The 22,746-nt window shown below is 48.4% G+C and overlaps 3 protein-coding genes across 4 annotated transcripts; 2 read left to right on the top strand and 1 right to left on the bottom strand.

The window, feature by feature from the left end:
- Nucleotides 1-144: 144 nt before the first annotated feature.
- Nucleotides 145-11,311, top strand: LOC6613472 (polyhomeotic-proximal chromatin protein). Of its 2 annotated transcripts, none has more exons than XM_032727580.1 (6): nt 145-900; nt 1,947-2,127; nt 2,190-3,500; nt 3,605-8,269; nt 8,336-8,839; nt 8,897-11,311. In XM_032727580.1, the coding sequence occupies exons 1-6, from the start codon at nt 886-888 to the stop codon at nt 8,956-8,958; spliced, it is 6,738 nt and encodes a 2,245-aa protein (XP_032583471.1). In that variant the 5' UTR covers nt 145-885; the 3' UTR covers nt 8,959-11,311. The 2 variants fall into 2 exon arrangements, with proteins under 2 accessions (XP_032583471.1, XP_032583470.1); XM_032727579.1 differs by having other exon boundaries at nt 1,944-2,127.
- Nucleotides 11,312-11,908: 597 nt separating this feature from the next.
- On the top strand, nt 11,909-15,426 carry LOC116803596 (carbohydrate sulfotransferase 11). The gene is made up of 4 exons (XM_032727578.1): nt 11,909-12,114; nt 12,816-13,374; nt 13,438-13,493; nt 13,558-15,426. Exons 2-4 carry the CDS (start codon nt 12,881-12,883, stop codon nt 14,337-14,339), a joined length of 1,332 nt encoding a protein of 443 aa, XP_032583469.1. The 5' UTR covers nt 11,909-12,114; nt 12,816-12,880; the 3' UTR covers nt 14,340-15,426.
- Nucleotides 15,427-15,646: 220 nt separating this feature from the next.
- LOC116803595 (uncharacterized protein DDB_G0283357) lies at nt 15,647-20,825 on the bottom strand. The gene is made up of 3 exons (XM_032727577.1): nt 20,363-20,825; nt 18,662-19,009; nt 15,647-18,548 (listed from the first exon to the last, which is right to left on the bottom strand). The coding sequence occupies exons 1-3, from the start codon at nt 20,502-20,504 to the stop codon at nt 16,852-16,854; spliced, it is 2,187 nt and encodes a 728-aa protein (XP_032583468.1). The 5' UTR covers nt 20,505-20,825; the 3' UTR covers nt 15,647-16,851.
- Nucleotides 20,826-22,746: the final 1,921 nt, after the last annotated feature.

Below are 22,746 nucleotides of genomic sequence, written 5' to 3'. Positions count from 1 at the left end.
TTAAATAAAATTATAAGTTCCAAACATTTGACAACTCTGCTCGAGCCAAATTTCCAATACAGGCTACTTCGCAGCCCTGATAACCACAAATATGTCGGCAAATTTAGGAAATTTCGGGCCGCGATCGTCTGGCAACACCGGCTGGAAAATAAAAATGGCTACCACTGTGTGCTTGTTATTGTTCGTGGAAATTTAATAATTACGAAGTTTTTTGTACAAAATAAACAGGATAAACGCATCGTTGCAACGCCAATTGACGGCTGAAAAGCAAGCGCGAATCTTTCGACAGCAATCAGTGTGTTTATCGAGTGCCCGCACGCAATCGAACCGTGTGAAATTAAGCCCCCGAAAATCGGCTGCCCGAATGCGTGAAAATTTTCGAGTTCCGCTAAACAGGCATTATTATTTGGCCAGCGATTGTGAAATGGAGAACAGTGGGGGCCCAAACGTATTCAGTTTGCCCTAAACAACAATTTAATAGCGGGCACGCAAGATTTGCAGCAGGAAAAGCGCTTGAAAAGTGACGCAGGAAAATCCGTATCCGCGCCCCGCACGTGTGTGTGTGTGAGTGTGTGTGTTTCAGTGCATGTGAGTGTGTGTGTTGGTGAGGCTACTACTAAAAAAAAAAAGTAAAAAGCAAAAGGGGAGAAGAAAAAAAATAATAGTGGAAAATGCCCAAAAACCCAAGTCGCAGAGGTTAAAAACTGAGTGCGGATTACATCGAAAGACAATAAACCGAAGCCATCGAGTGTGAAGCCTATAATGCAATTGGTCCAACAATTCCAATCCAAAGGACGCCGCGGCGGTCAATCGAAAGCTAAATGCGAGAATTGAGCAGCGTTCTACCAATTAAACCTACGACGCGTGCGATTGTCGTGTGATGATATGCCACTTAAACAGGTGAGTTTATCGTGTTTCGCTTTTTGGTGGAGCGCAACGAAACAGCTGATTTGCGATTATTGCACTTCAAGTGGGCTTCTTTTTTCCCCCTTTTCTTGTCTGTTTTTGCCTTCGCCTTTGCTCATTTTACACTTGCGTCACCCACGCACTCAGAGACGGGGATAAAAACAAAAACAATAGGCGGCGAAAAGGGCGAACTAATTGGTTGACTTCGAGTGTGTAGAATCTCGCATTTCCCGTGTTTATTTTTTTATCTCTCTTTTTCGGTTTCCCCTTTTTTTATATTATTAATCAGCCCGCCCCCTTTTTACCCCCCGCCTTAGTGCCAAGCAAGTATTTTGGTTACCTTTTCCCTCTGCCACACACACACACTTGCCCACCCAGCACACGTACACGCGCAAGCACGCACACCGGCGCACCGCCTTCCAAGAGGGCAAGAAGAAAAATGGCGACGACTTCGGGGTATCGATAACACGTCCCGCAGAGAGAAAAGGAAAACGCACGCACGCATGAGAAAATGCAACCTGTGGGCACCAGCTGCCCCGACCCGCCCCTCCCCCTTTTGGGCGCCGCGCGTGGAAAATGCAGTCAGCTGAATTGTCTTTTGGGTTACTCAATTCAAGCGCATTATCTTTGGGGACTGTTGTCGAAACAAATTGTTGTTGGAATTTCCAATGAGCGCACTATGGCCATCCCGCTCTAGCGCCAGAGACCGCAGGGTCAAAAACAAAACGAGAAATGCAAATAATATATGCAATATATACAAAATAATTAAATTCAAGTATGCCAGAGCTAGTGAAGGTATATTATAAGTTAAATAACTAAGGTTTAGAATTGTATTTTGCCATAAATTAGGTGTTTCTATGTTTGCGTGTCGTGAACCAGGGCTGCAAACTCTCGCTGCATAGATATCGATAACAAAATAGTGGCCATCGCCAGCAATTTCACTGCCCCTCTTCTTCTTTCTCTTCCTATACGGCTCCTTAAATGTTAATTAAATGTTGTAAATTTGCAAAATGTCTCACATGTGTGCCACTTTGCAGCAGCTTGAACCGTCACTGGTGCGGATATTGGTCTCGCTACCCTGGGACGCAGCACAACGGCTGCGCCAGCTGGCCAACGATGGAAATCCGGAGCTGCGCGCCCTCAACATTCAGTCCGTGCAATTCGAGGGCGATTCTGTGATAAATTTGAAAGTTGGTGGACAAGATATTAAGATAACCAAGGGTGAGTAATGGCAACAAATTTCCACTAAACCAGCAATTAAACTGAGTAATCCCTACGCGCAGATAATGTAAACGAGACACTTGAGGCGGCTGGCTCGCTTTCCGGCAACAAGAGTGGTCTGCTGGCCACGGGATTCGATGGCCCCAGTACGAGCAAGGCGGCGTCCGCCTTTATGCAACAACAGCAGCAGCAGCGAATCCTGCAACAGCCCCAAAACGATGCAATCTCACTCCAGCAAAGAAGAGCGGCGGCGGCGGGCCTGGGACTTCAGAAGATGCCCCTCCACCCCACGCAGCAGCAGCAGCAACAACAGCAGCAGCAGGTGGCCGTGACACCCGCCGTCTTCAAATCCCCCAATACCGTGTGCCCCATGGAGGGCAAGGTGCCGTTGCTGCTGCCATCGCCGTCCGCTACGCGAGACTTTCCCTTCGAGAGCATGCGGCAGGCGAGAGTGCTGCAAGGTCGAGAGGCGGGCGGTCTGGGTCCGCCCCTACCGCCACCTCCTCCGCCAAATGTAACACTAAAGGTGCTGAAGACGCAACAGCAGGCACCTCAGAATGGCGAACTGACACCCACAACGCCAACGACAGCTGCTCCAACGCCGCCGGGCAGCAAATCTCAGTTCATCCAGCCACCACCGCCGCCATATCCGGGTTTGGGAGCTGCCACGGCCAGCAGCGTCAGTTCACCCATTGCCATAGCGGGCGCTAGTGCCAAGCCAGCCATTGTGACGGCACCCAGCCAGCTTAACCATCCGCTTGGGCATCCGCCGCTGCCTACGGCGACGTCGACGGGCAGCAACAACATTGCCATATCGTCGCCGCTGCTTGTGAATCTGTTGCAGAACGACGGCAATGGCATGTCGAATCCGAACCAGCTCAAGTCGCCCCAACAGCAGCAGCAGCAGTCACCGCTGATTGGTATGAGCCCCAGTGGAGCTCAGATGATGAACTCCCCTATGCGATCCTCCGGCCCGGCGACGCCCAGCGATTTCCTCATGGGCGACGTACTGAGTCCGGTGGTGCCTTCCTCACCCACAGCGCCCCAGGCGGCGGCTCCTTCTTGCCCGCCGCCCGTGGTGATGCGGAATCTGCAGCAGCAGCAACAACATCAGCAGGCTATGCTCAGTCCCAGCGGCAATGCCAATCATTTGTATACTCAGCAACAGCAGCAGAATCCGCAGCAGCAGCAACCACAACAGCAGCCGCAAGGACCACCACATCGCTTTCAACAGCAACATCAGCAAATGTCGCCGCAAGCTGTGGCCCTGCGACAGCAGCAACTTCAGCGCCAACAGCAGATGCGATTCATGCAACCGCAGCAGCAATTACAAGGCCAGCAGCAACCACAGCAACAGTTTCAGCCTGCGCCTGGTAAGCGTCTCTTTATTGCCTTTACGACCTGATGTCACCATTTTGATGCCCATAAAAGTTATCAAGGCATTTCTATTCTAATCTGTATATTTTCTCTTTAATAGATTGCTTCAACAACATGAGCATGAGTCCCATGCAACAACAACAGATAAGACATCAACTGAGACCCGGCGGACTGCCGCTGGCTCCTCCGCCGCCTCATCCGCAACAGCAGCAGCAGCAGCGCCTCATGGGCCTGTCCATGCCGCAGCAATTCATGAGCGGCGCTTCGCCCCTTGGACCTGCCCTCTCGCCCGCCTCCAGCCACCATTCGATGCACAGTCCGCTGATGTCCAATCATCAGGCGCAGCAGCAGCCGCAGATGGTGTCGCCTGCGGCCACACCTGGACCCACTGCTCCCAGCGAAATGGCTGGACAGCTCATGCCGCCATCCAATCAACATGTACCTGCAGCTCCACCACCAGATTACAATCAGGCGGCAGTCAATTCTCGCTGGCCGCTGGCCGGGATCAATAAGCCGATGGACTCGGCCACCAAGAGCAGTTTTCAGGAATTTACGCGTTACCAGATGCAGTACAATCTTCAGCAACAGCAGCAGCAAGTCAGTCTGCCCGGACAGCCGCAACAGCAGCAGCAGCAGGCACAACAGCAACAGCTGCCGCCACCTGCGCTACCGACGCAGCAGCAGCAGCAACAACAAAGTCATGTTCAGCAGCCACAGGTTGCAGGTCAGACTCAAGGTCAGGTCGATTCTCTGATCTCGCTTTCCGTTCTGGATACCCTCACCACAAACGATTTGGACGCCCTGCTGCCCACACTAAACTGTGATCTGGACTCTACGCTTAGTTTGGAAGATAAGAACGAGCTCGAATCTCTGCTGCAAGATGCCAAGGATCTGGACTTGGATCTCATCGAGGACAATCTATCGGCGGTTGATATGAGGGATGCGCTCAACACGTTAGAAGAAGCGCCACTGGAACAGCAGCAGCAACAAGCACCAATGCAGCCTCAACAGCAGGCGCCGCAAATTATGCAAATGCAGTACCAGCAGCAACCACAACAGCAACAACAGATGCAGCAACAATTGATGATGCAACAGCAGCAGAGACAGCAACAATTGCCGCAGATGCAACAGCGCCAGCAGCAACAGGTGCAACGACAACTGCAACTGCAGCAACAGCAACAACAACAGTTGCATATGGTCCAGCGCCAGCAGCAGCAACAGCAGTCACAACTGTCAGTCCAGCATCCGCAGCAGCCACAGAGACCTCCCCAGAAGCAATTTATCATTAATCCACATACCGGCGACATGGAACCAATGGCCAGCGACGATAGCGAGACTGAGGCTGAAGAGGAAACCGGCCAGCCACAATTCCGCAACAGCCACAGTGGATTAGGCAGTTTCAATTTCAATCCCGCCAACGATATGCTTCTGCCCAACAATCTGTTTTCCGAGGAGGACTCCAATTCCGCGCAACAGCATCCAATGGGTATAAGTAGTGATCAGGAAAGATCACGTGACTCCCTGGCATCGAACAAATCAGCCTCCAGCAGGGCTAGGAAAACGCCGGTCTCGAAGGCGAACCATAGCAATTTCAGTCCGGGTGATAATTCGCCCCGTTCTAGCAATAGTTCGCCTTTAATTGGTTTGAACTCGCCCCAATCGGTGACAGCCAATGCAGGTGGAGCGCCCAGCAAGAAGGCCAAGCCAAATCTGCTGCGCGGCAAGCTGCAACAGGGAGTCAAGGAGCGCAAGGCCAAGGATCCCACGGCCGCGCCAAAACAGAAGCGAGAGCGGGCGAAGGGCAATGTCAAGACGAAGGCGGCCGAGGAGAAGATAAAGCTGCGACTAAAACTGGAGAAGGTGGAGACTACGCCGGCAGCGGGAGCCGGCTACGAGGGACAGATTATTATCAACCAGCAGCAACAACAGCAACAGCAGCAGCAGCAGACCATTGTTGTGAATAATCACATGCAACAGTTGCCCATGCAGACGCAACTTTTGGCTCTGCCGACGCAGCAACAACAACAGCAGCAACAGATGCAGCAACCTCAAATGCAGATGACACAACAGCTACATCAGCAGCAGCAACAAACTCCTCAGCTTCAGCAACAACCTTCTCAGCTCCAGCAACAACAGCCACAACAGCAGCAGCAGCAGCCGATCCAACAGCAACATCATCCGGTCTATAGCAACTTTCAACAACAACAACAGCAGCCGCAAAATGTCCCGGGTCCTAACGAACCACGAGTTCCTCCACTGCAGATCCGTTTGCGTGGAAAGAACCATGTGGTGGTCAAGAACACGCGAAAGGATCGAAAGAAGGGCCAGAACCAGGATGCCACCGTTGATGAACGACAACTGAAGCGCAGCTACAGCGATCAGCCACCACAGCAACTGCTCATGGACCCTGCAGAAAGCAAGCAAGCCAAGCTAACGCCACCGCCACATGTCAACGGATTGCCCATACTGATCCAGAAGACGACGGCGGCAGTGGCGTCGCCACAATTGCCACAACAACTGCAAGCCGGCGTAGCCACAACCACGAAGACCACCACCATTGTGGCGGGCAAGAATGGTCTAACGATCAGTGCCATTGTGGAGGCGCACAAGGCGCAGGCTCAAGCGCAGGCCCAATCCCTCAGTGATCCTCAGCTGATTGTGGGTTCCACCAACACTGGAACAACGCCCACGTCCACCACCCTGCAGCAGCAGCAGCTGAGCAAGATAGCCACCTCGTTGCCCAGCAGCATTACCCTAAGTGCCATCAACAGCAACAATAACAACAATAATGTGAACAGCGGGAATAACAACAATCGGCTGTTGACGATGAAGAATCCGATCAAGACTGCGGCCACCATAACACCTATCGTGGGTGGCAAGCCGATGACAAAAAACCATAAGCCGCCGCCATACATCACAGCCGTGCAACAGCTGCAGCTGCAGAAGCAACAACAGCAGCAGCAACAACAGCAGCAACAGCAGCAGCAACAACAGCAGCAGCAACAGCAGCGACAACTGGCGGCGGCCGTAACCATGTTGCCAAGTGCGACGACCCTGAAGCGTGTGGAGATAACAAAGGTCACACCGCAGGTCACGGCAGAGCAGGCCCCTAGCATAAACCCATCCCCAGTAGCCGTAGCAGCAGCAGCCACAGCAACACTAGCGACATCGTCGACGCCCACTACGCAAACAACTCAGCTGATCTGTGATAGAAAGTTGCCAGTGGCCATGCCGCCCATGACTACGGTCAATAACGTGGTGGTGGCCACAGTGAACTCCTCTTCCGCCGCCCTGTCGACCTTATCCTCCGTATCCACAGCCTCCTCTGCGTCCATAATCACCACCTCTACCTCAACCTCATCGCCAGCTGCGTTGCCCAGCACGCTGCGCAACTCGCCCGCCAGCAATGGAAGTGGCACACCCGGTCATGGAAACAATGGCGGTGGCGAGGACAGCGGCATTGAATCCATGGATGCCCTCTCCGAGAAGAGTCCTCATCAGCTCTCGTCCAGCAGTCCAATCCAAGTGAGCAAGGCGGCGGTGACGATGGTGCAGCAGCAGCAGCAGACGAGCGCAATCGCCACAATCACCACATCCGCGGTGATAGCACCAGTGATTGCACCCAGCTCAACGCAGGCAGGAACAACACCCACTGCAGCGCCATCACTAACCGTGTCCAGTTCCCTGCAACAGCAGCAAAAACAGCAGGCTGACGATGAGATAGAGAAGGCGCTGGCGAAGATGGAGGGGGATTTTCCCGATGATCTCGAGGATATTGTTTCCTCGATGATTAAGGAGACAAGCGAATGTGCCAGTGCGGCGGGTGGTGGCTTCCTTAATAGCCTGGAGAGCTCACTGCCAGCAGCGACAGTTGCAACAGTTGTGTCCACAGCATCCACGAACACAAGTAGCATAGGTAGCATCAAGTTGAATGGCGAACACCATATACTCGAACACGATGATCTCATCAAGAAACTCACAGAGAGCAAGCCACCGGCGATCAAGGTGAAGCTGGAGGAGATGCCACCGCTGCTCACCATTAAGAAGGAGCCGGCGATTAAACCGATGGCCAGCGGCCTTAAAGTGGAAGCCAAAGTGGAGGTAAAGCTTGAGCCGAAAGTCGAGCCCAAGTTGGAGGAGAAGTTGCAGGAAAAGCCTTCGAGCGAGTCTTCTTCAGCCTCCCTGCAGCCCATTTCGATTGAAATACCTGCTCAGGTGGATGGTGAGACGCCGAGAATAAGGACGCGAGCCAGCAGTCGTCTAGAGAGTCCGCTGGATGCGCCGAAAGCAAGTCCTGATCCCACAACTGTCACCGGAGTTTCAGCCTCAGCGGCAACTGCAGCCAACACATCTACCACCGTCAAGAGTCTAACCCGCGCCTCCTCCACAGCCAGTCCTCGAGTGGTCACACCGACTCCCAACCACAACAACAATAACAACAAGCGAAGACGCCAGGAATCCGAGTGCGGGAGCAGTAATGATGGTGCCGACCTGGGCGAGAACAGCATAAAGCGGCCGAGGATAAGCAGCGGCACCACCTCCAATAACAACGCAGCAGAAACAGCTGCTGATCACAATGCCGGCGCGGGATTGCCAAAAAAGGTGGAAATCGAGTCCTCCGATTCGGATGAGCCGCTGATCGAGGTGGCCGGCAAGGTGCGCAACTCCAAGCAGGCCCAGGTAGAAGCTGCCGATGCCGCAGCAGCTGGAGTGGAGAAGCACGTGACGCGACGAAATGCACAGCAGCTACAACCACCGCAGAATAGTAAGTGAACTTTGAACCGTTTATTTTGCAAATTCTTATATGAATCAATGTTTTTACTTTCAACAGAAGCGTCCGGCAACCATGCTCCCTCCTCCACACCTGCTCTTGGAACACCGCGATCGGGAAAAGCTCAGGCGCCAGTTGGTGCTACCTCCGCTGCGAACAACAATCACAACAGCAGCACGGCCAACAATCCCAGTGTTGTGCCCTCATCTGTGACGACGACAACAATTCCAGGCGGAGCTGTGGTGACCACCAGCCAAGCTAACAGCGGCACAAGCGTGGTTCATGCAACACGTGGAGCCACCGCAGCGGCTGCCAGCACCACCAATAACAACTCGGCCAGCTCGCCCACGGACGAGAAGATCGGCACCCGGAGAAGCGTGCGAGCCAGTGCGGCGGCCAACAAGATCATCTATAGTCGCAGCAACGCAGCCGCAGCTGCTGCAGCAGCAGCCGCCGCGGCAGAGCCGAAAGGAACAACTGGCAAGGCGGGAGCAGCAGTGGGTGCCAACAGCGCCGGCAGTGTGGAGAGCGTCGCGGAAGCCAGACGAAAGACGCGCAGTGCAGGTGAGAACATATTGTATAAACTTGGTTGAACTTAGCTAATCATATTCGTTTTCGTAGTCATTGGCGAGTCCATGTTGACCGAGGGACGCCGGAGAAGAACGTCGCGTGATTACAAGTGACCAGAGTTTTGCGCCTTGGCTAAAGGCTTGAACCATCCGAGCGATGCACACGAAGACGATCTGCTGGAGCTATTCGAAGACTTTGAGCAGCAACAGCAGCCGCATCAGCAGCAGCAGCAACAGCTGGAGATCAGCAGCAGCAGCTTTCCTTTAGCCCAGGCGCAGGACGAGGACGGTGATGAGATGGCCGAATATGAGAATCTGGCGCGACCAGCCGGTGGTTACATGGAGGAGGCCGATCATTTGCTGTCCTACCACAGTAGCAGCAGTGCCGCGGACGTTGAGGTGGATGAGGTGCTGATGCCGGAGCTGGACAATGCCACGGCCTTGGACTGCGCCAGCTTTGTCGACTACGATGAGTTCAATCTGTGCCTGAACAACATCCTCAGCGAGGAGGACGACAGTGGAAGCGCACGCGGTGGAGGAGGAGGAGGCGTCAGCGGCATGGCGACCAAGCACCAACAGGCATGGCGCGATGCCGGCGACGTACTCAACATCGTACAGCTCAGCAACGATTTGGGATTGAGTTTTCAGGAGTTCGCCAGCGAGGCGACAACGGCGGATGAGCAGCGCTCCGCCAGCAGCAGCTCACCGCAGCTGGCGTAGTGGAGTCGGATTACGGACGGCTACTTGTATATATCACACGCACTGATACCGAACGCTTTCGTTTGTAGTTCTTAGCCCTAGTTTCCGTTGAGGATTATTTTGTATAGTTAGTGGTAGCCACAAGTTGCAATAATGTTGCGTCTCATAGCGAGCAACATCACACCCAGACACACACTCTCACTCTTACACATACCTACACCCATACACACATACTGCAGACGGACGGTTGCAAGCGCCGATTTACGCCTTTGTTAACACTTTGTTTTCTGCCCCCCGCAGTCCGAGCTTATCCGCCGATCACCCCTCCTCATCTGGCACTGCTATTACTCCCCAAAAATCCACCCATTGGAAATGATTTGCTAGTCATGAAACAGGCAATTTAATGTATAGCTCAGAAGATGAAATTTGAACAAATTAGTTGAGTAACGTATTCGAGAAGCTCCCATAAACACTAACAAAGAATCTAGTTGGCCGAAACTGAAAAAACAAACATCTCCAAACTCTCACGCATGCATAGTTTAATTTGAAATTTGAAAATGAAAATGAAAAATCCTATTTCCATGGACCGGTCTGTATATATTTGGATACTTCACTTCACGATGCAACATGAACACATTTCTAGCTTTAGGTGGTCCTACTTTTAAGCGCTGCGCCCAGTCGAAAGTCTATAAGAAGCTGATCCGTTGGATCGAGCAGATCAGAGCAGACCACACACGTTTACATTAGGTTTTATATTTTTGTAACCCTTAACATACGAATACAATACAGTACAGTACATACAGATATATATACATAAATATATATAGCGTATTAGTTTCCGTAAGCTTGCGTTGTTTCGAAAATTTGTTTTTTAGTTTTAAATGCTTTAGGCTAAGGACAGTAATCTTAACGCGAATTCTTTACCAACAATATATGCACATGGAAACCTATGCAATAAGTTAGTCAAAAATGTAAAAAGGCCAAGCACCAGGAAAAATGAAAACACAAAACACCTACAAAAACCACAAAAAAAAAAATACAAAAAACAGATCGAAAAAATATAACGAGAAATGAGTGGAGAATATTGAGAATCAGTCGTCTAGTATCTGTCGTTTTGCAAAGTGAAAAGAACTATATAACGTTATATATTTTGCATATGCAAAACACACATAAGAAAATGTGGGATATCGTGAAAAAAGAAACCACACAAACAAAAAGTTGTATTGTATATAAGGCAGGCTCTATTTTTGCTAAATGTTATTTGAACTTGAACAAATAGGGAAAAAAACAATGAGTAAAGTAATTGAAGCAAAGCAAAGGCAAAGGCAACGGCAAAGCGCTAGACAAACACACAAAACAACATTATATATTGTTCAATATTATTATTACCTTATATATATATTGTATGATTGCTACATAAAATAATTCTTTTGATACTTTGTACATGTTTACTTTAAAGCAAGGCAAAACCAAGCATAAGCGTATGTAAAACCCAACCCTCTAGCATAACTCTGCATATATTCATATAGATCCGCTAAACTAACGTATATAGAACCCGAATCCAAAACTGCATACCACACCATACCAACCCGTCGAAAATTGAAGCATATTTAGTGGACCTTGTTTAAACACTTTGGACCGACCGGACGACGGACAGCCAGAACCACAACCAACTGCAATCTGCAATAAGCCCGATAGCACAGAAAAAAAAAACACGTTAATGGAAGGAAATGTTGTATAGAACGTATGAATAATTTATATACCGCTTCGTAAACAAACAGGCAACAAAACAAACAACACACATAAACAAATAAATGATATATTTAAATATTTAAAAACAAAACCACACAAGATGAACAACAACAACAAAAAACGAAAGTGTCTTAAAACGTAGTATTAGAAGTTTATTATTAATTTGTTTGTACTTTAAAGTAAAATATTTATAGAAAAAGAAAAAAATACAAAGATTTAATATACACAAAAAATAAATGAATGCTGTGTTTTGGAATTTTCGGGAATTGGAATTTGAGTTCTTAAAAACTTCTTTTATAACTCGGGATTAGAAAAATATATTTAGTTGAGTTATAGGAGAAAAACCAATTAATATTTAAATTTAAATTGGAAATGATTAAATTTGTAGTAACTATTTACTATTATTTTACACATTGAACTTAGCAAATGATTCCAGCAGGTCCTGTGATTTTCCCGGTGGCCAGTGAGGAGCGTTCCCAACTACAGAGAGTGCCAACCAGTGGGTGTGCTCTCCCTGCGCCGGCGCCTGGCGAGGATTGTCGGCTTCCGAGGAGAGCAAAGCTGGCTCGGAACACCAGGGACCCGCAGCTGCGGCCATCCACCGCCGACTGGCAGTTTAGAGCGAGTGACCGCCGCGAGCAGGACGGCAGAAGCGGAGCAGGCAGCAGGATTCCCAGGCCACAAGCAACACGTAACAGAGCGGCCCCAGGTGCAGGAGGGGGCTGGCGGAGAGGCGGGCAGCCGAAAGGCTTTCAGTATACACAGGGAGCTCGCCCGAAAAGCAAAGGATAAATATTTCAACGCCCGCCGCGCTTCACAGTAAGTTAAGCCATATCCTGGCCAAGGATTACACGAGGGGTTAACTGCCCGGACATCCAGAAATAAACGCACAGCTGTGCTAACTACCAGCTAGTTCAGCTTTAACTTGGCTCAAGTGGTCTCCGAGGTGCCGTGAATACTTTGGGCCTTCGTGCCAGCAGCAGCTATTGGCGGCCAATTCCCAGTCCTGGCCACAAGTGAACCCATGGCAACATGGCACATGGCACTGGCGTTGCAACAGCGAGCGCAACTTGCAGCAACAGCAATTGCACCACTGGTCATGTTGACGCTTAAGGATGACGTCCTACTTTCCGAATCTTTCACTCGCTCAAGTGCGTCTGTGTTGGGGCCACGATGACGTAGTTTGCCAAGTCGCTATGTGTGTGTGTGTTGGCCCGACTGTTGGCATGTGCGTGTGTATGTGGCAGAGGGTGTCGTTTGGTGTGTACACACCAACAAGTGTCGCCTGGCCAAAAGAGCCAAAGAGCAAGTCCCCCCTTCATTGAAGATTAATGAACACTTTCTGGCCAAAACAGAATCCGAAAGGGAATCTTTGGGATTGTACTTAATGCAAGATACATATCTATCTATAAGATATTATACATGATTCACAGCCACATAATCCTTTCAAGCTTCAACTTATGGTGTAACTTTAAAACTTTTTAATAATAAAAGATGAAATCTGTTCACACCCACCATAGAAACCACCGGTCATCCGTGGATCATGCAGCGAGCTCGCTGCAGGAATCCCTGGTAGATTCGCAAGATGCTCATCCGCCTGCGCTATGGAAGACGCCTGCAGACCTATCTGAAGATAGGTGCCTGTGTCCTGGTAGGCCTGTGCTACTTTGCCTTCCTCTTTCGCGAATCCCTCAATGCCTACGAGCACAGGGAGCGGGCTACGGCCGCGGAATTGGAAGCGGATTCGGAGCCATCGAAACAGCAGCTCAAGCTGAAGCGGCAGCAGTTGCAGCGCCAGCGGATATTGGCCAAGCAGCAGGAGCAGGGCAAGGGCATCGCTGGGGGAAATGCCAGTGCAGGGAGCTCATCCTCCCAAGCAGTAGCTCCTCCGCCGCCGCCGGCCACCACCTTGAATCCCGTGTATGAGTACTCCGAGGAGCTGCACAGTCGCACGGAACGGGAGCTGCAGAGGAGGAGCGAGCATCTGGCCGCCGTCTGCGATCGGTATAAGCTGCAGGAGAAGTACCCACCGAATCCCTGGGAGTTCTTCGTCTCACCTGGCCACAACAATCTCGTCTGGTTAGGGGGGCATCCTATCTCTATTTTATTTATATTATATTAACATTTTTGATTAACTTTTAGGTGCAACGTCTTTAAGGCGGCCAGCAGTACGTGGATGTATTACTTTAATATATTAGGTAAGTTTGAATTAAAAAGTATAGAGAGATAAATATTTTTTAATATTTCACTATGGATTTCCAGCTGGCTACGATGTGAAGTATCTGCAGCGCACGGAGACGCAGCCACTGGAGTTGGCCAGGAAGCGTTTCCCACGCCCGGAACTGGGCGAACTGATGGAGCTGCTGCCCAGTGCGCTGTCCTTTCTTTTTGTGCGCGATCCCTTCGAGCGGATCCTGAGTGCCTATCGTAACAAGCTGGAGGGCAACAAGAACACCTTCTACAAGGCGCTGGGCAACAAGATCGTGCATCGCTACAGGAAGCGTAATCTGGGCGGACCTTGGCCGCGTTGTGGACCCACCTTCGAGGAGTTCGTCCGCTTCCTGATCGCCGAGCATGCGGCGGGCAAGAGATTCGACGAGCACTGGGCACCAGTCTACAGCTTCTGCACGCCCTGCAGCGTTAACTTCACCATCATCGGCAAGACGGAGACGTTCCAGAGGGACTCGGAGTTCATCATACGGCAGGCGGGCCTGGAATCGCTGCTCCTGGGACTGGGCAAGCTGCCGCAGCGGAAGCAGCGCAAGATTGGCAACCAGGCGCGAAGTGGCGTTAAATCCGAGGCCCTGGTCGAGCGTTACTTCGCCGATCTCGACCGCTCAACGTTGGACCAATTGCTCAAGATATATCGCATCGATTTCGAGCTCTTTGACTACGACTATCGCAGGTACTACGACATGGTGCATCCGTGGAGTCTGGAGCAGAGCACTGCCGCATCCGGAGGGCCGGCAGTCGCATCCACCAGTACCACACCATCGATAGCCTCTGGCCTGGCTGGACATTCCACCCAGGGCCAGGCGACGTAGGTGCAGAGTTGGGTCAAGGAGTTTGGAATCGATCAGTCGTGAAACAATCTTATCATGTACCTTTTTACACGAAAACTCAGACCACAGACAAAGGAAACACTCTCCACACGATGAAAACAGAACCCAACCGAAGCTAACAAATCTACCAAAAAGTTTATGGCCAAATCAACGTTTTCCAAAAACGAAAAACCAAAAAAAAAAAAAACAAAAAAACACTCTTGACCTCTCTTAGATAATGCCAAAGAAAAAGGAGCAAACGATGTAACGATTCGAAAGGAAACTTAGTTAGAAGATTTAGCATTTTGATGGATTTTTTCAGCCACCAAAATTCGAACACACGATACCCTACAATTTTACATGGCGTGGCATGTGTTGTGTTGTAGCTAGTTAATAAGTACCTACAATTTACAGATGCACTCTCAAACCAAACGGAAACACACACACACACACCCACAAGAAAAGCGATATATTATATATATAGATATTAAAGTTAAACGATATATACAGACCCCTTTACCTATATCGCGAATGCTAATCTTGACGGCAAGGCTGGAGAGATTATACAACCAGGAAGTGAGAAATCGTCTTACACCAAATGAAATTCTGTATTTACACGTATTTACAACCGAATCCCCAGATACCAAAACCCTCAACAACCACAACATATGGTACTTACTATTGTTAAGTTATTATATATACCTATATATTAACGAAATTTATAAACAGGTCTTGATCTAAGTCTATAACTTTTGTGGACTCTAGATACGTTTTTTCCTAGGCTAACGAAACAAGCGGAAAATATTCGATTTCCCGTTATGAAAATGATACCAAAGAACGAAAAGAAAGTGTTTAGAACTTATAAAAAAAAAGCAAAAAGCAAAAACCCAACAGAAAAACTTTTCATGTGATGTTTAAGGATTTATTATAAAGACAGAGAATATTTAATTATTATACTTATATTGTATTTCGAACGATAATGATAACAAAGAATCGAAAAGTAACACGATATTATTCTAAATAAATTTAAATTTTCAAAATTTTTTTCGTTGTATGAATACAAGGCAACAAAATCATTAAGAATAAATAATCTCTTTACCACTCGAACCTGAAGTTTTAAATGATTTTGGAAAGTTTTCAGGTTATTAACTATACATTCTGCAATATGCGATAAGCTTGTGCGATGGTGATGTAATATTTTTAAAAAGCTGTGTAATAATAGATTAACTGCACTTTGCTATGATGATTCACACCCAACAAACTGGCGAATATTGAATTGCAGTAAACAATTGGCAGTAAAAGACCTTTGGTGGATTGTTTCATCATTATAAATAGTTTATTTTCATTGTTCAACACAAACGAGTTATTTTAATATGCATATAGATAGGGCTGTATATAGTAGTAGTCATATGTATTTTCTTGTGTGCTCCACTGCGATTAAATGTAAAGTGTAATACAACTTCAAAAGTGAATGCTCGCCCTCACGTGGACTACGAATTACGACACCAATGGATCGATTTACCAGCTAGATGGTCTACAAATATATAATGTGTGTTTTTTAGTTTTGTTTCTAAAGTTTCATAAACTTCGATAACATTTAGTTGAGCCACATGGGTGACCGAAGCGGCAAAACATAAATAAATGGAGAACGACAAACATTAGGGTAGGGTATTTAAAATTATTTATTGCAGAATTTATTCATCAATTCTTTTCAGATTTCTTTCGTCTCTCACGTTTTGAATGTGCTTCACCCGTTTCTTAAGTGTAATGTATATGTTTGTTTCACTACATAATAATAATAGTACTCAATACAAAGTAAAATAAAATAAAATAAAATAAGCTTAGCTTGCAACTAAAATTATGTACACGATAGGAATATTGATATCTGTATAGTTATATAGTATGTATAATTAATTGTGTAATATGTACAAAAGCAAATACTTAGTAACGTTTGCCTACAAACATAATAATTCTTTATCTTCTCCACTTGCGCTGTGCATAAGGAAACTTGGGATGCATAACAGAACAATAACGTGGCTGGGTGACCCCGATGCGCATCGCAGGTCACCAGCTAGCTATGCAAACAAATAGCGTGTGTGTATGCAAACAGGTTAAATTAGAAATTCTTTTGGGCTGACCCTAAGGATTTGTTTAGCTCCGAGTTGACGAGATCTATATAGTTAAACATTCACGATTACAAGACTCAATACAGTGGATAGATAAACATACACACGGATACGTGTTGGACAGTTTTGGTCCACAGGGCCTGGAGTCCAGTCCCTGTGGTCCAGACCTGGCCCTAGAGTTCTACATAGAGATGGAGACATGCATGCATCGGTATCTTATAGTAAACACTCGGTCTTATGCTTAAACCAACTTCTTTGTCCAGGAGAACTACTGGCGCCATGGAACTCTCTGCTCTGCTCCCCCGACTCTGATCCCTTCAGAGCCTCTGTCTCTTCGCTCTCTCTCCTGATCCACATAGTCGTGATCCTGTCCAGCTCGCGGTGCTTGCCTACTCCGCCAATATCATCTTTATGTTGGCCACCTCGGACTCCAGGAGCTCCAGCTTCGACTTGAGCATCTGATCGCGCTCGGCACTGGTTACCACATTGGCCTCCTTGGGCGCCAGTAGTTTCCTCTGCAGCTGTGCCGTCCACTCCGCACTGGCGATGGAGATGCCGGAGTCCCTTTCGTCGCTGGAGTTGTCGCCGCCATCGTTCCAGGCCGGCGGCGATGCCCGATTGCAGTTGGGCTCCTGCTTGATGTGCTGGAGCGAGAGCAGCGCCGTGGCTGCCGCATCCTTGTCGCCGAGATGGGACTTGTGGCGCAGCTTGAGGGGTAGACAGTTGTTGGCATCGCTGCCCTGCTGCGGACTGCTCCGCTGCAGCTGCAGTGGAGCCATGTGCGCTGGTTCGTGCTCCTGCTCATCATCACCGGAAACAGCTCCCGATGAAGAGGCCGAGGACAGAGTGGAGGAGGTGGTGGAGGAGAGCATGTGCTCGTAGCTGGGTGAGCAGGCGCGTCGCGATAGATTTAGCACACTGGCCGCACTGCCGGACACCGATGAGCTACTGACCGCATCCACGGCACTGCTGCTCACAGCCGCCTCGACACTGTGGCTCCAGGCGGCAGCCGCTTCCAGGTGATCCTTATAGGCGCTGGGAGCGGGCACGTAGAGAGCAGCAGATGGTGGCGGTGGTGGTGCTCCCACCACGGCTGCCGCGTTGTATAGAGCGCCGGCGGCCACCACCTTGCGCAGGCTGTCCAGATCCTCGGGTCTGACATTGCGGTTGAGTGCCTGCTGCAGTTGCACCTGGAGATTGGCAATAGTGGTGCTTGGCGGGCGGTTGTGCGGATCGGAGATGGCTGGCGAACTGGAGCCGGCACGGGGACTGGGCTCCTGCTGCTGTTGCTGCTGCGGTGGCTGGGAAATCTGCTGCTGCTGATGCGGCTGATGCTGCTGCGGCTGTGGCTGGTAGAGATGCTGTGTCTGGGACTGGGGCACAACCAACTGTTGTAGGTGCGTTGGTGGCGGCGCAACACCCGCATGATGTATGTGGTGGACACTCTTCACCGTGGCCTCTGGTCTGGCATTGCCATTGGGTCCGTAAATCAGTGGAGATAGTGGTGGACCCACTGGATAGCCATTGTGGCCACCTTGGGGCGATCCCTCGCCCGATCCACTGCCCGAGGGCGAGGAGCCCGAGGAGGAGCCACCACTGCCGCTCATCTTGGCGCGCTTCGTGTTGCTCAGCACCTGCTCGCTGGTGGGCAGCGAGGCCAGGATCTTCTCCACGCTCACTAGATTCTCGCCGGAGATGTTGAACTTGTCGCGTATGGCGTCCAGCTGGGCCTTCAGCACATGGTTCTCTTTGGTCAGCTCGATGACGCGCTGCTCCAGAACCATGTCATTGTAGCGCCTCTTCTCCCGACTCCGCTTGGCCGCCTCGTTGTTCCTTCTCCGGCGATCCCAGTAGCTCTCGTCCTTTTTGTTGTCCGGCGTGAATTCGCGTTGCTTTCGCTGCGAGAAGAGCTCTTTCTGGGCGGCGGTCAACGCCGACTGGGGTCCATTGCCACCCTGTGAGGGCGACTGGGCCATCATTCCATCTCCATAGCCGCTTCCCGGGACATATTTGCCCAGACTGTCGGACATGCCACTGTCATTTGACTGCGGACTTATGGATCCGCCGTACATGGACAACGGATGCACTGCACGGAGAGAAGGACATAGAATTAGTTCTCAAGCTTTGGAACTAAAGATAGATAGATAATTGCTATGATATGATCAGAGCCACTGCATCATTATATTCTTGGACACTTACAATTAGAAGCCTCGTTGGAGCTGCCGTTCATCGAGAGAGTCGGCGATATATTGGACAGCCGGACGTTGTTCATCATGGCGATGTTGGCTTTGTTGTGGCTGTTGGTGGGCGTGCCGCTGAGGACCTCGGGCATTGCTGTGGAAACAGACGCCTCCGGATAGAGTTTTCCCGGCGGCGCTAGCAGGAGCAGCTTCTCCTCCTTGCCTCCGGTGTGGGGGCGTGGTCCGTAGGGAAAGTCGCTGCCGCTCAGCTTCTGCTGGCTGTAGTGATGCAGCTGAGCTAGCTTCTGCTGCAGTTGCTGCTGGTGTTGCAGGTGGCTGGTGTTGCTTTGAGCTTGGATGCGAGGAACTGCAATGCAAAAATAGAGAGGTTAGTCTCTTTAACATTCACAATTCCTTAAGAAGAGACGTAGTATATTTTATTATATTGCTAGATCAGTAGGCTCTTAATTTTTTAAGCTATTTCAAATATTTTCTATTAAGAACTGGAATTAGTGCGTTCTACCAATTTTTACAACACTCATTTCCTGCGCCTAGCATCAGACAACACTTTTTGCAGCCCCGAAAATAATAAACAAACAAGACCTTGCCCCCAATTGAAAGCCAAGATTGCGCAGAATATCTCTTTCCTGCTACCAAAACAATATCACTTATCACCTATTTATGGCATTTCTTTCAAATGTTCTTATCTAGCTTTGTGACATTTAGAATATACATATTTAGTAATACTAATCAGGCTGAGTATTTGATAAGCTAACAAATTGACAAGGCGTCCGCCACTCAACGCAAAACTCGTTGGGTCCCCAAAATGTCTAATGCGATCTTGTCTAGCCACCACACACAAACATGCAGAACTTTCTTTGTTCGATGGTCCTTGCCCTTGCTGCTTGCCCTCGTCTATAGCTTTACCGTTTGCTTTCGTTTTTAGCACAGGCATTTACACAATGATTACGGCGAATGATGCAAGAATCGGCGAGTGGGAGCGAGAAAGAGAGGGCGCGAGAATTAGACGACAAAGAACCAACACAATCACACACACACAGACAAAGTCTTAGAATGTAAACAAGAAATCGCACATTGCACATCTGTGTGTGAGTGCGCCCCCCGCTCCCGTTCCCTTGTACATCTTTCTCCCACTCTCTTTCTTTCTCACTCACCCTCACCATGACCATCGAATTGGCATTTACAGTTCAATGTGCTCGCAGACACAAACACACACACACACACACATGCACGTACACTTAAGCGCTCTGGCGGCCAGACTCTGCCGACAACCCCTAAACGGGAGAGCAACAGAGAGGGCAACACAGAGAGCAGCGCTGCAGTCGGCATCTTGACAAAATTCACAAAAACAAAATGACTAAGCTTCGCCAGTCATTCCACCGCACCCCACTCAGCCACCCCTTCACCCACACTTTTTTGGGCTATTTTGTTTTGCGTCTCAATCTTTCGTGTGTTATTGTTTTCAGCCGACTAAGTTTAGTAAATATTCTAGAACTGATTAACAGTTGCCACTGTACTACGCAAAAAGAGCAGAAATATTTAAATATTGTGATTGTCATCAGTTTTCACACAAATTCTCAACAGATTTCAAGATCAAACGTGGAAAGTTCGAAAATGCTGCTCAAAGAAGCACATAGTTTTAAACATTTCGTAACACAGATTTATTTGTTATTACTTTTCGTGGCACTTGAACACCTACATTTATTGTTGCTGGGATTATCCTGCTTGTAGTTATTGCTGTAATTCGTATCCGTATTGTTTTTGAGTATCAACAGATTTTTGGTCGTTGCAGCCGCTTTGAAAAAGTTCACTTTCTGTTCCAGCGTGCAGACAATCGACATAATGTTTTGTTGTTAGAACGAACAAATTGGCATTGTTTTTGTGTGCGTTTGCAGATATTATCCAAATTCTTTTTGAAAATCGTTTTTCAAACACTTGTGCAGTTCGGGGTTTAGCCGATTTGACCGATTTAGTTGGCTATCGCGACGTTTCTGCGCTTGATGCACTTGGCCGAAATGCTTTTAACGGCTCGACCGACGGCTCTCACTTGCTTATCGCGGTTGTGAACCCGATCGGCTGTATATTATATGGTTTGGTAGTATAGTCTAGAGACTTATCGCGAGCGCCTGAACCGCTTCGAAAGAAGGCTGAATCGCAATTGAATTTGTAAAAGCATTTCTCCGACGAGCTGCTCGGCGGTCACGTTGTGGCAACACGCATCCGATACACGCGACCCAGCGTGTTCGCTCGCAACATGTTGCCAACGGTTCGATGCAGTAAAAGTGAAATTTCTCAATCGCCGCTTCGAACATGCACGAACATGCGCGTTGCAAGCGATCACATTGCCGTTGTTGTTGAGTAATCAGCGCGGCAATCTCGGCGAGAACAAAATCGTTTCGAGCTGCATATTCGAAACTAGAACGTGATTGCTGGCTGCGGGGGGTGGTGGGGTAGCTGTTGCCAGCGGGTTCGCTCTTGACGCTCAAACACACACACACGTAAGGTGACTGAGGTGCTTTGGCCGCGTGAGTCCGATTTCGATTGCGATTCTTATTCCCATTCTGATTCCAATTCTCCGTACTGGTTGTATTCATTTTTTTTTAGCCTTTTTGGGTTCGATGTGTGAATGTGTGTGAGTGTGCCAGTTGGGTTGGTGACGCAAGCGTCTTACACAAAATATTCAGAGAACCAGCAGCACATTATTAATAATCGAGAATGCATTCAAATGCACACATGCAAATGGCTGGGGAGTTGGCAAAACTGATTTAAATGAAAAGCTTAGGCAAGACACTTTTTTAAGTTGCATGTAAGAGTGGATAACTAGAGAAATACTTAACATTAACCTCAATTATGAAAGGTCATTAAGAATTTAAGAACATTTATAAGGAAACAAAAGTATTTAACTTAAGATATTACTTATTGATTTAATTTTAATGTATAGCATTAAAGTATTATATTTGCGGTTCCAATCAGTTAATTTTTGGGTTTCCCCACTCTACAAACATATTTGCGTTCATAATAAATTCCCAGAAAATCCTATTCGAGTAGACTAAACACTTATAGATGAACCATAAACAGTGCCTTTGCTAAGTACTAGCTAGCTATTGAACTCGTCGGAATCTGCATACAATTAACAATTAACAATTTGTTTAATGAGCGACGAACAAATTGACAGATCACGTGGCTTTAAAACATTGGAATGAATATATGGTCGTGCCGATAGCTTCCCAGCCACCAAACTGTCTGCTGGGCTATTACAAAACCACTTCACAGCTTATATAAATCATAATTAAGTGCTCAACACTGCGATACAGTTATCAGAATGGATGGGGTAGATCCACAGCGACTATCAACTTAGTTGCAGTGGAAGACAAAGACGGCTATTTAAGCACTACGTTAGGCAAACAACGGGTTGTTGTAAAAAAAAGTAAGGTCGGGAGATATTACGTAATTTCCTATTCACCAGGCAGTAAAACACTAACGCGGAACAAACAGTGATTAGAATCGAACCGAATCGAAAGAAGGAATTCCATAGAATTCGCATAAAAAGAGTTCTCGTTGGTGATTACCAAATGCCAGCAAACTGGAAAAGTGGAGAATAAATGAAATGCAATACATATGTACATATATACATAATTACTGATAAAGTGCAACTTTATCTGTGCTAATAATAGAACTAAGAAAACTATATTGCATTAAATAGTGTGCTAGTGCTAGTATTTGTGTTTTTTAGTACTAGCCTATAACTGACCTATCCTCCTGGGGCATAGCAATTTCCTACCAACTATCGTTACCTTATGTAATATGGCTAACCACTTGGCAGTTGTTTCAATTGCTAGCCAATGCCCAGCTTCCAGTTCCATGATCATGAGCAAATCCCAATTACGCGATCATTGCGCGATATCCACGTGAGTCGCCCGATTCACGTGTCCGGACCAATCGTAGTCGGATCCGTCGGATTAACGGGCCAGACCCCCGACCAACTGCTCTGGGATACCCCGTAATCTGCGGCACATCCATTATCAGTATGCAAATGTATGTATGTGTAATGGGGCCCTAATCACAGTCCGTTCTGTTTGCTGT

The sequence above is a fragment of the Drosophila sechellia genome, chromosome 2L (assembly GCF_004382195.2).
Source record: "Drosophila sechellia strain sech25 chromosome 2L, ASM438219v1, whole genome shotgun sequence".
NCBI lineage: Eukaryota > Metazoa > Arthropoda > Insecta > Diptera > Drosophilidae > Drosophila > Drosophila sechellia.
The sequence above is the reverse complement of the archived record's forward strand: the minus strand, read 5'-3'. Positions and strand labels throughout refer to the sequence as shown.

Excerpts from the sequence above, each read along its gene's own strand:
- LOC6613472 (XM_032727579.1), top strand. Across the intron at positions 2,128-2,189 it reads AGATATTAAGATAACCAAGG|ATAATGTAAACGAGACACTT; the intron begins GTGAGTAATGGC and ends CCCTACGCGCAG. Across the intron at positions 8,270-8,335 it reads GCTACAACCACCGCAGAATA|AAGCGTCCGGCAACCATGCT; the intron begins GTAAGTGAACTT and ends TACTTTCAACAG.
- LOC116803596 (XM_032727578.1), top strand. The coding sequence starts at position 12,881 with ATGCTCATCCGCCTGCGCTATGGAAGACGCCTGCAGACCTATCTGAAG. Across the intron at positions 13,375-13,437 it reads GGCCACAACAATCTCGTCTG|GTGCAACGTCTTTAAGGCGG; the intron begins GTTAGGGGGGCA and ends ATTAACTTTTAG. Across the intron at positions 13,494-13,557 it reads GTATTACTTTAATATATTAG|CTGGCTACGATGTGAAGTAT; the intron begins GTAAGTTTGAAT and ends ATGGATTTCCAG.
- LOC116803595 (XM_032727577.1), bottom strand. The coding sequence starts at position 20,504 with ATGTCGATTGTCTGCACGCTGGAACAGAAAGTGAACTTTTTCAAAGCG. Across the intron at positions 19,010-20,362 it reads TAATCCCAGCAACAATAAAT|TTCCTCGCATCCAAGCTCAA; the intron begins GTAGGTGTTCAA and ends TTTGCATTGCAG. Across the intron at positions 18,549-18,661 it reads CTCCAACGAGGCTTCTAATT|TGCATCCGTTGTCCATGTAC; the intron begins GTAAGTGTCCAA and ends CTCTCCGTGCAG.